Consider the following 12,261-nt stretch of genomic DNA (forward strand, 5'->3'; position numbering starts at 1 on the left):
ATGTGATACTGCCTCGAATAGAAGAATCCAGAAAGAGAGTAGGCCTCAAGACCGTACACCCAATCCTAAAATAGGGTAAATGAGTGAATTATCCTGTCTTCTAGTATTATATGACTGCCAATGGCCCCTGGCCTGAGCAGCGATGACTGATGGATACATGACTTCACTTACTTAGACAAATGGATTTGTTGTAAGTCGCATTGGATAGAGACGTCTGTGACTTAATGTTATTTATCGATTTAGAGCCACGGGTTACTCACCCATGTAATGGGTGGAATATTTCGTGGACCTCTGTATTGGTAGAGCATGGCGCTAACAACACTTAGGTTGTGGGTTTGACTCCTGCTGGGACCATCTATACTCTGTATGCACTGCAATGGAAGTCGCTTTGGATAAAAGCATCAGCTGAATGCCATATACAGCATTTATATATTTATGTACATACTGTATATTATGTGCCTTCATATTTGTGTCTGTTGCTGTAACATTGTTTTTCTAATCAGTGGGTCTGTTTCACTTCCATCCGGTCTATTTAGTCCTACTCCATTCTGTAGGTTGATTTCTGTTTTGTTTTATCGGCCTTGGTTGATTACTCAGTGCTGGGGCAGAACATGGCCTCCTGGGTTTAATGGACAAACTCATTACTGTTCCACTGGGTCAGTGGCAGATGGGTCAGTGGCAGATCTATAAAGTCCCCCCCCCCCCCCCCCCCCCCACACACACACACACACACACATCCACGTGCGTAGTGATTCCACTGTTAAACTATCTATTTTTCCAGCCAGCAGTCAGGCGCTGTGTAATGTATCTTACATTTTTTTCCTTCCAGTCACAGTGTCTCCTCTTAACCTTCGCCCCACACAGAAGCATGTGCATGTGACAGCATCACAGATGGCTATCACATAATTGGGACTGACCGGTTTTCCCCTGGTTCTTCTATTTCGGGCATCCTCCTGAATCCTGCTCTATTGTGTTGGGCTGTCACAATAACATCCACCATCATTCACCCGGTTTTTCGAACCCCTCAAGTCAGTTGTTGCCCAGGGGTGTCAGCAAGGCTGGGCTGGGCTGGGCTCAACTAATCCACAGCTGCTCCCACTGGGTTCAGCCTAATGGAGAGTTGTGCTCTGGCTATGTGGAGGAGCTGTAGCAGAGTTGGCAGGCCCGTAGCAGAGATAGCAGGCCCGTAGCCAGCCTGGTGGAAGGGGTGGGCCCGTAGCCAGCCTGGTGGAAGGGGTGGGTCTTTTTTCTCAAAAAGTGGACCTTTTTTCAGTGTTCAGTTTTTTGTCAGATTGCTAGCATTCTTACACATAGGCCACATCAATCAGTAGATTGCCAAATGATCTACACCACTCAACAGTAGGGGTGGGAAGGTACTCAAGGTAACTCACGTATCGATAACTGTACAATATTTTGCCCCCTGTACCGATAGTATCGGTGCTCTCACTGGCACAGCACCAGAATATCTGAAAGACCTTCTGCTAACATATCAGCCCAATAGAGCTCTCAGGTCTTCTGACGCTGGTCAGAAGAAAAAAGAAGAGATTTGGTGAGGCTGCATTCTCATTTTATGCACCCAAATTGTGGAGTGCACTGCCAGTTTACATTAAGGATGCAACCTCAGCACATTATGTTCAAGTCAAGACTAAAAACCCATCTTTTTAATATTACATTTAAATGACTAATTATGATTAGCCGATATAATGATTGGAGCACTTTGAGCTGCAACGTTTGCATGAAAAGCGCTATAAAAGATAGTTATTATTATTAGTAGTAGTAGTTTTTCCCCACTTCAGCTGCACCATTTCAGCCATTCATCTTCTTAATATAACATCACAACATGCTGATAGAACATCTACATGCTAGAAACACATAACTACACATAATTAGATGATCACACAGCCCCAAACATGAACAGGTATTTACAAAAGTCTCCCTTATCAGTAGCCTATGGCAAACGAGAATAGTGAATCCAATCCACAAATTAGTATTTCGTGATCATTAAACTGTTGTTTATTATATTGAGTGGGTACTTTAAAACTTCGAGTTTCGTGTTATGAAAAAAAAGTCTGCGAGTGGTTTAGCCCTAGGCTGCGTTCGTAAATTCGCTCTGGAAATCTGATCAGCAGTCATGACACTGAGTTCCTTTATGACGTTGAGCCCAGTGTGCCCTCCGGCGCTCTCAGAGCGAATTTACGAACGCAGCCCTAGACTGGCTCACGTACCCCTTTACCTCGCTTCTACCCTGCTGCTACGCTGCTTCTATAACATCAGGATCTATAACGCAGGGTGAGACCTTCAAAATAAACCTTTTTACTGGCTTCTGTGTGCTTTAGACTTGCGTAGAATCGATTTTATTTTGAAAAAGTCAGACCGGAAAATGTATTATTGTATTATTAACTCCTGCTTTCTGGGCAGTTCAGCCTTTTGGCACTTTATTTTGTATGAATGATGGCAGACACACATGGACAAGTTGCAGTCAGTGTGTGTGTGTGTGTTAGAGACACTAAGCTAAAAGTATGAAAGATGTATGCTAGTACTAAATTATTGTTTGTTACATTGTTCACAACCAGCGAAAAAGTGAACTTTATAGTGGTATTTCTTCTTCAGTTAACAGATATTGTGATGTATCGCTGTCAAATTGTTTTACAATGTATCGATTATCGCAGATTCGCTGTACCGTGACAGACAGACAGACAGACAGACAGAGACGACATCTACACACACACTGGTGTCAGGGGTTCTGGTGCTGCTGTCATGTCGCCCTGGCCTCTGATGTGTATGAGGATGTTGTTGTTGATTAGAATATAGTGCAGCCAAGCAGGAAGCCCAGCAGGTAAATGTGAGCAGCGCGTCACAACACCACAGGAAACCTGCCTGCTGGCTCTTTTGCTATGCAGCTCCATCTCATCTCTTTCATTTCTCTCTCTCTTTCTATCTCCCTCTCCCCCTCCCCCTCCTCTCTCTCTCTCTGTCTTTCTTTCTCTCCCCTCTCTCTCTCTCTCTCTCTCTCTCTCTCTCTCTCTCTCTCTCTCTCTTTCTCTCTATCTCTTTCTCACACACACACACACACACACACACACACACACAGCGTGCTCAGTTAATTTACGTCGACCTCCATCTTTCTCAATTTCGAGTCGCTACACTGTCAATATCCTGTGCCTATGCTGACAGGAGAGGAATCTGCTGTATTGCGTGCAACACATAAACCTTAACCCCCAGAGGAGATGGAACCAGTTTAACATGTCTCTGAATTAAGGGGGAAAGTTGATGGATATAGAGGTGTTTGTTTTAAGCCCTGAGGCCAGGGTTTCAGGAGAATATCTTGACTGAGGTTGGGGTATCACATTATAAAGAGACTTGTTTACTCTCGCTCTCTCTCTATCTTTCTCTCTCTCTCAATCTTTCTCTCTCTCTCTCTAGCTCTCTCTCTCTCTCTCTCTCTCTCTCTCTCTCTCTCTCTAGCTTTCTCTCTCTCTCAATCTTTCTCTCTCTCTAGCTCTCTCTCTAGCTTTCTCTCTCTCTCTAGCTCTCTCTCTCTCTCTCTAGCTCTCTCTCTCTAGCTTTCTCTCTAGCTCTCTCTCTAGCGTTCTCTCTCTCTCTCGCTCTCTCTCTAGTTTTCTCTCTCTCTCTATAGTTTTCTCTCTCTCTGTCTCTCTCTAGTTTTTTCTCTCTCTAGCTTTCTCTCTCTCTCTCTAGTTTTCTCTCTCTCTGTCTCTCTCTAGTTTTCTCTCTCTCTAGTTTTCTCTCTCTATATAGTTTTCTCTCTCTCTCTAGTTTTCTCTCTCTCTCTCTCTAGTTTTTTCTCTCTCTCTGTCTCTCTAGTTTTCTCTCTCTCTCTCTAGTTTTCTCTCTCTCTCTCTCTAGTTTTCTCTCTCTCTCTCTGTCTCTCTCTAGTTTTTTTTTCTCTCTCTCTCTCTAGTTTTCTCTCTCTCTGTCTCTCTCTAGTTTTTTCTCTCTGTCTCTCTAGTTTTCTCTCTCTCTAGTTTTCTCTCTCTCTCTCTATGTCTAGTTTTCTCTCTCTCTGTCTCTCTCTAGTTTTCTCTCTCTCTGTCTCTCTCTAGTTTTCTCTCTCTCTCTAGTTTTCTCTTTCTCTCTCTCTCTCTAGTTTTCTCTCTCTCTCTAGTTTTCTCTCTCTAGTTTTCTCTCTCTCTCTCTCTCTAGTTTTATCTCTCTCTTTCTCTCTGTCTCTCTCTTGTTTTCTCTCTCTCTCTAGTTTTTTCTCTCTCTCTCTCTCTAGTTTTCTCTCTCTCTCTCTAGTTTTCTCTCTCTCTCTCTAGTTTTCTCTCTCTGTCTCTCTCTAGTTTTCTCTCTCTCTCTAGTTTTCTCTCTCTCTCTCTAGTTTTCTCTCTCTCTGTCTGTCTAGTTTTCTCTCTCTCTCTAGTTTTCTCTCTCTCTGTCTAGTTTTCTCTCTCTCTGTCTCTCTCTAGTTTTCTCTCTCTCTCTCTAGTTTTCTCTCTCTCTCTAGTTTTCTCTCTCTCTCTAGTTTTCTCTCTCTCTCTCTCTAGTTTTCTCTCTCTCTCTAGTTTTCTGTCTCTCTCTAGTTTTCTCTCTCTCTGTCTCTCTCTAGTTTTCTCTCTCTCTCTAGTTTTCTCTCTCTCTCTCTAGTTTTCTCTCTCTCTCTCTCTCTGTCTAGTTTTCTCTCTCTCTCTAGTTTTCTCTCTCTCTCTCTGTCTAGTTTTCTCTCTCTCTGTCTCTCTCTAGTTTTCTCTCTCTCTCTCTCTAGTTTTCTCTCTCTCTCTCTCTCTAGTTTTCTTTCTCTCTCTAGTTTTCTCTCTCTCTCTCTCTCTAGTTTTCTCTCTCTCTAGTTTTTTCTCTCTCTCTAGTTTTCTCTCTCTCTCTCTAGTTTTCTCTCTCTCTCTAGTTTTCTGTCTCTCTCTAGTTTTCTCTCTCTCTGTCTCTCTCTAGTTTTCTCTCTCTCTAGTTTTCTCTCTCTCTCTGTCTAGTTTTCTCTCTCTCTGTCTCTCTCTAGTTTTCTCTCTCTCTCTCTCTCTAGTTTTCTCTCTCTCTCTCTAGTTTTCTCTCTCTCTCTAGTTTTCTGTCTCTCTCTAGTTTTCTCTCTCTCTGTCTCTCTCTAGTTTTCTCTCTCTCGCTCTCTCTCTAGTTTTCTCTCTGAAAGGACCGCAGCTCCCCTTCTACAGCCCCTTCCCCTACAGACGACCGTTTAATTACCTATGTGGTGTGAAGTGGGTTTTTCCCCTCTCCTCTCCTCCATGTCCCTCTCTTTCTGTCCATTTACAGTTGGTTACTCCCAGAGACACATTGGGTAATTGAGGATAACAATTGTGCAATTTTGGAAATCAAGAGGCAATTACCTCCCATGATGCAAACGCTCACTGAAACACTCACTGTTGTCGTTTTTATCTTTGGAAGTAGCAGCTCTGGTGTGGAGTTCTGTGGTGAGTGACACATGGGGCCCTATTATGCACTTCATAAGTCTTAAGCAATAAGACGAGGCGGTAGATCTAAACTTATGACGTGGAGGCGTGGTCAAGGCCACTTTGCTATTATGCGTGCGGTAGTGGGCGCCTAAAACCCGGCGCTAAGCAAAGAAATTAGTCATGGGTGTGTTTTGGGCGTCTTCTCAATCAACCCAATCAGCGTCACAGGTGCCATTCCCTTTAAGAACCGGCTGCGTTAAGTCATAAGCACTATGCTATTATGGAAGTCCTAAGAAGGAGGTCAGCGCGCTTCTCTGCCTCTCCCTTCTGAAATAAAGCATTTATACTGTGACCGTAATTGCCGTCTTGCCGTGGAGCCACGTGCGTGTTCATGTGTGCCCACATGCATGCGCAAACCGCGGAGGCGCGCTCGTGTTTCAAAACGTGCATGAAGTCTAAACTTAAGAACTTTTCAAACCACTTCTTAGCGCTAGGAGCAAAGTCAGATCGCATAATAGCAGGGGCGCCTAGTGCACTTCATTAACATATGAACACTCCCACAATGAGTAATATATGCACGGGAGTATTACGTCTTATGTGTGGGCGCCTATCGACACCGGCATAATAGCAGTAGCGCGTATGAAGCGCATAATAAGGGTGGCGGTAGGTCTTAACCTGGCGGTGCGTCTTAATTAAGACTTAAGACGGCAAGTTAAGAAGTGCATAATAGGGCCCATGATGTGTTTGAAAACCAACTACAGTGTTGGTCTAAACGAGTTGGTAACCTCTAATCCAAAAAGATGTTCAATCTATTGAGTATGAAAGATAGTTTTAAGGCGTATTACCCTTATAAGGCTCTAGCTAGAAAGAGGAATATTGAGACTGTTTGCTTTTACGTTTTTGTCTGTGTTCCCCTACCGCCTTGCCTGGTCTGATGCATCCACATCATAGAGGAGATGGATAGGATGGATGTCTGCTCAGAGAGTCTACAGACATCAGTGAGATGACAAGCCACCATCTTGGACAATCGTCTCTACTAGGTGATTCTAGCAGGGTGCTAGAGCTCGTTAAATCAGGGCGTTTGTAAATTCGCACTGAAAATCTGATCAGCACTCATGGAATGCCTCTACGTCCATGCTCCTCATGGTACTTGGCGAAAGATGTTCTCTTTTCCACAAAAGAAGACACACAAACCACAAAACACGAGCAAGATTGTAGGAGAGGGGTTGTGTCAGCCAACGAAGTCCTCTCTCCCCCTCACGTATCACTCTCTCTGGCAGAGCCCCGTGGCCGCTCTCACCCTCACGTATCACTCTCTCTGGCAGAGCCCGGTGGCTGCTCTTTAAGGCCTCTCTCACCCTCACGTATCACTCTCTCTGGCAGAGCCCCGTGGCCTCTCTCCCCCTCACGTATCACTCTCTCTGGCAGAGCCCGGTGGCTGCTCTTTAAGGCCTCTCTCACCCTCACGTATCACTCTCTGGCAGAGCCCTGTGGCCTCTCTTTAAGGCCTCTCTCTCCCTCACGTATCCCTCTCTCTGGCAGAGCCCTGTGGCCTCTCTTTAAGGCCTCTCTCACCCTCACGTATCACTCTCTCTGGCAGAGCCCGGTGGCCGCTCTTTAAGGCCTCTCTCACCCTCACGTATCACTCTCTCTGGCAGAGCCCCGTGGCCCCGTGGCCGCTCTTTAAGGCCTCTCTCACCCTCACGTATCACTCTCTCTGGCAGAGCCCCGTGGCCCCGTGGCCGCTCTTTAAGGTGCAGTCAGTGTGTTTGTTTGAAGTGCTGTTGGCTGGGTACCACTAGTATACATTATTGATGGCAGGGGGCGTGTGCTGCTCCATTACTGAGCTCCCACTGGGCCTTTAGACATTACCTGTGAGATGAGTACTAGCCCCCTGCCCCTGAGTGTGTGTGTGTGTGTGTGTGTGTGTGTGTCTGTGTGTGTGTGTGTGTGTGTGTGTGTGTGTGTGTGTGTGTCTGTGTCTGTGTCTGTGTCTGTGTCTGTGTCCTTGGACTAATGCACCTAAAGAAGTGACACGCATGCATGTGTGCGTGTGACACGGTGTCCCTCTGGTAGAGGGCTCCTGTCACTGCTCTGTGCACTTGCCAGTACTGGGGGTCGTAGTGGAACTCACTTCTTTTAGGTGCATTAGTCCAAGGACACACACACACACACACACACACACACAGAGCACATGCACGTTTGTCTGCGTCTGACTGTCATGTCACTGTACCTCTCTACGGTCGTAGCAGGACTCACTTTGCATTAGTCCAAGGACACAGGAGTAGGACACAATACTCCCATGGCACATCACCACAACACAAACAGAGGACATAGAGGTCAGGATCATACTAGTTATGGCGCACGTGTTATAGCCTAACATGTCGTACCAGATCCCTGGCTCATATTCTCTGGCTGGCTGTCATTCGTCTACACTGTGTAGGGCCAAGTTGTGAGAGTGGTGAGTGGTGTTGTAGCCTTGCTGGCTTTGTCAGGGAGAAGGGTTTTCCCATGGCACCACAGAACTGGGTCAAGGGGATTAATTTCCTGGCCTAGATATGGTCTGGATATGGCGGTTTGGAGCTAATGGAGATTAACTGGCATGTTTCACTTCCATCCAGCCTCTGGAAGCCCGCCGCTCCTCACACAGGAGGTTCTTAAGGAAGTGTGTGTGTGTGTGTGTGTGTGTGTGTGTGTGTGTGTGTGTGCGTGTTTGCCTGCCTGCCTGTGTGTGTGCGTGCGTGCTGTGTGCGTTATCTTCCCACTCCCCACTGTTGGTGGATGTGACCAGGGTCACTACACTGTCATCATTACTCTGTCATCATTACTCTGTCATCATTACTCTGTCATCATTACTCTGTCATCATTACACTGTCATCATTACACTGTCATCATTACTCTGTCATCATTACAATGTCATCATTACTCTGTCATCATTACAATGTCATCATTACACTGTCATCATTACACTGTCATCATTACACTGTCATCATTACTCTGTCATCATTACAATGTCATCATTACACTGTCATCATTACACTGTCATCATTACTCTGTCATCATTACACTGTCATCACTACACTGTCATCATTACTCTGTCATCATTACACTGTCATCACTACACTGTCATCATTACTCTGTCATCATTACACTGTCATCATTACTGTCATCATTACACTGTCATCACTACTCTGTCATCATTACACTGTCATCATTACACTTTCATCATTACACTGTCATCACTACACTGTCATCATTACACTGTCATCACTACACTGTCATCATTACACTGTCATCATTACTGTCATCATTACACTGTCATCACTACTCTGTCATCATTACTGTCATCATTACACTGTCATCATTACACTGTCATCACTACTCTGTCATCATTACACTGTCATCATTACACTGTCATCATTACACTGTCATCATTACTCTGTCATCATTACACTGTCATCATTACTGTCATCATTACACTGTCATCATTACACTGTCATCATTACTCTGTCATCATTACTCTGTTATCATTACTCTGTCATCATTACACTGTCATCATTACTCTGTCATCATTACTCTGTCATCATTACTCTGTCATCATTACACTGTCATCATTACACTGTCATCATTACTCTGTCATCACTACTCTGTCATCATTACTCTGTCATCATTACTCTGTCATCATTACTCTGTCATCACTACTCTGTCATCATTACTCTGTCATCATTACACTGTCATCATTACTCTGTCATCATTACACTGTCATCATTACACTGTCATCATTACACTGTCATCATTACACTGTCATCATTACACTGTCATCATTACTCTGTCATCATTACTCTGTCATCATTACTCTGTCATCATTACACTGTCATCATTACACTGTCATCATTACACTGTCATCATTACACTGTCATCATTACTCTGTCATCACTACTCTGTCATCATTACTCTGTCATCACTACTCTGTCATCATTACTCTGTCATCATTACACTGTCATCATTGCTCTGTCATCATTACACTGTCATCATTACACTGTCATTTACTGTATGGGTTCACGGGGGAAGGCCAGTCAGCCAACTGTGCCAAATGTGGTGTGTGCACGTGTTCATGTGTTTGCGTGGGTGTGCATAATGTGTGCATGTGTGAATGTGTGTGTGCGCGTTCCTCCTCTCCTTATGCAACTGAGAAGCTGTGTCTGGGTAAACCCACACCCTTTAGGTCCAGTGTCCGTCCATTAGGCTGTGGTCTGCAGTGTTGTGCAGACAGAGACAGTTCTGACTGGGCTGATAGACCTGGGTAATGTGCCCCTTGTGGTAATGGTGCAATGGGCTATTAGCAGCTCTATGTTAATTGTTTGAGCTTTTCTCATGGACTGGGCGGGCGGTCGGTCAGGGCAGTGTGAAGAAAACACTCACCCTCTCTCTCTGTCGGCAGATCAGTCTCTCTCTCTCTCTCTCTCTCTCTCTCTCTCTCTCTCTCTCTCTCTCTCTCTCTCTCTCTCTGCTGCAGATCAGTCTTACCCTCTCTGCTGAAGGCAGCTCCATCTCATCTCACAGATGCTCTCTGCAGAGCTCTCTCTCTCTCTCTCTCTCTCTCTCTCTCTCTCTCTCTCTCTCTCTCTCTCTCTCTCTCTCTCTCTCTCTCTCTTACTCCAGCTCGTTCCCCCTCATCCCTCTGCTCCTTCCTCGTCGCCTGCAGCAAAGCCTAATTGCGACCTCCTGTCTGCAACTGGGTCTCATCTGTCCTCACATTAAAAACAACGGTATTGACAAAGCTAGAATGTATTTTCTGTTTTGATCAGAAATTCAGATTCGTTCTTTTTCTTCTTTTCTTGTTGTCTTGAAATGGTTTCTGATGGGCCGGGTTGGAATATTGAGTCAGTTTGTTGAAGTTGGCAGTTTAGCAGCGCTATATTGTCTATTCAAGGGATGTTTTCATGGAGAGGAGGATAACTATGTCTGCATTGTGACTAACTCTGACTTCTCTTTCTCCCCCTTCCCTCGGACCAAAGGAATCGGTAAAAACGTCATCTGCGACCGCACCGCCACCCCTCTGGACGCCTTCCGCATGATGTCGGCGGCCCAGTACTACCCCAAGCTGCTGAGCATCATGGGGAACGTGCTGCGCTTCCTGCCGGCGTTCGTACGTATGAAGGAGCTGCTGGAGGAGGGCTACGTGGGCGAGCTGCTGGTGTGTGAGGCGCAGGTGCACAGCGGCAGCCTGCTGGGGAAGAAGTACAACTGGAGCTGCGACGACCTGATGGGCGGCGGCGGCCTGCACTCCGTAGGGAGTTACATCATCGACCTGCTGACCTTCCTGACGGGCCAGCGGGCCGCCAAGGTCCACGGCTTCCTCAAGACCTTCGTCAAGCAGACGGACCACATCCGGGGCATCCGCCAGATCACCAGCGACGACTTCTGCACCTTCCAGATGGTCCTGGAGGGCGGGGCCTGCTGCACCGTCACGCTGAACTTCAACGAGCCCGGAGACTTCCGCCAGGAGGTGACGGTGGTGGGCACGGCGGGGCGGCTGACGGTCAGCGGGACGGACCTGTACGGACAGAAGAACAGCCACGGCGGGGGGATGGGCGGGGGGGGGGGCGGGCCGGAGCTGCTCCTCAAAGACAGCACCCCCCTGGAGAAGGCCTCCCTCCCGGAGAAGGCCTTCAGCGACATCCCCTCGCCGTACCTCACGGGGACCATCCGCATGATGCAGGCGGTGCGGGAGGCCTTCCAGGACCAGGACGACCGGCGCACCTGGGACGGCCGGCCCCTGACCATGGCGGCCACCTTCCAGGACTGCCTGTACGCGCTGTGCGTGGTGGACGCCATCAAGAGGTCAAACGCGTGCGGCGAGTGGCAGAACATCGTGGTGATGACAGAGGAGCCCGAGGTCAGCCCGGCCTACCTGATCAGCGAGGCCATGCGGCGGAGCAGGATGTCGCTCTACTGCTAGCGTAGCGACCGGCGGACTTAGGTCGCAAAGATGACCCGGTGCTGGAGACTAGGGGGGAGGAGGAGAGGGCAGGGCAGGGGGGGAGGGAGGAGGAGGAGGAGAGGGCAGGGCAGGGGGGGGAGAGAGAGCTGTCACAGCGATGGGAGGAGGAACACTATGGATGAGCGCTTCTGCCTTTGCAGACAGGGAGAGGGAGGGAGGGAGGGAGGGAAGGAGGGAAGGAAGGAGGGAGGGAGGGAGGGACAGTCGGCCTGGGGTTAGTGCCGTCGGCCTCCTCATTGGCTGTCTGTTGGTTGGCTGGCTATCGATGGCCAATTGTGGGGTAGGAGGGTGGTCCTGCTTCCTGGGACTCTCTCCTCTCCTGCGTCTCCTTGATGACATCACATCCTGGGACTGAGGGGCAGGCAGGAAGAGACAGCGTCTCACGATGGTTACTATGGTTAGTGTAGGCTTAAAACAACGCTGGTTACTATGGATACTACTGTAGGCTTAAAACAACGCTGGTTTGTAAGGTTCCTGATTTTAGCTTGAGTGCTTCAGTCTCTGTGTACGTCTGGTGTGTGTGTGCGTGCGTGCGTACGTGTGTACGTGCGTGCGTGCACGTGTCTGTGTGTGGAACCAGAGAGTGAAATGCCGAAAAATCTATAGTTTGGCTGCTAGGGCTTCTAGAGAGGTGGTCCCTCTGGTTAGGTATGCAATAAATCCACCTAAAGCTCCTTGAGTGGAATTATGTCATCCCACCTGCACCAAGGGAATGCCTTTTTCCTGCTTCTCTATTTTGTTATAGAAGTTGATGTAGTAGCTTACGTCCATATGCAATAGACTCCTAATCTGTGGATACTGACCATGCAATCCTGTGCTATGCTGTGAGAAAAGCCTAGAAAGGCACATGTTGCTTTTATATCTGAATAATGTTCA

At 47.2% G+C, this 12,261-nt stretch overlaps 1 protein-coding gene across 1 annotated transcript in view; it reads left to right on the top strand.

Moving 5' to 3' along the window:
• The window catches only part of gfod1 (glucose-fructose oxidoreductase domain containing 1), a gene marked incomplete at both ends in the record, with an annotated part of 36,881 nt that extends 25,538 nt beyond the window's left edge, over nt 1–11,343 (top strand). Inside the window, one exon of the mRNA XM_080544454.1 lies at nt 10,400–11,343. Coding sequence (XP_080400580.1) covers nt 10,400–11,343 — 944 coding nt within the window. The remainder of the gene's footprint in view (nt 1–10,399) is intronic.
• Nucleotides 11,344–12,261: the final 918 nt, after the last annotated feature.

This window comes from Nansenia antarctica (genome assembly GCF_963989245.1).
Source record: "Nansenia antarctica genome assembly, chromosome: 13".
Classification (NCBI taxonomy): Eukaryota; Metazoa; Chordata; class Actinopteri; order Argentiniformes; family Microstomatidae; genus Nansenia; species Nansenia antarctica.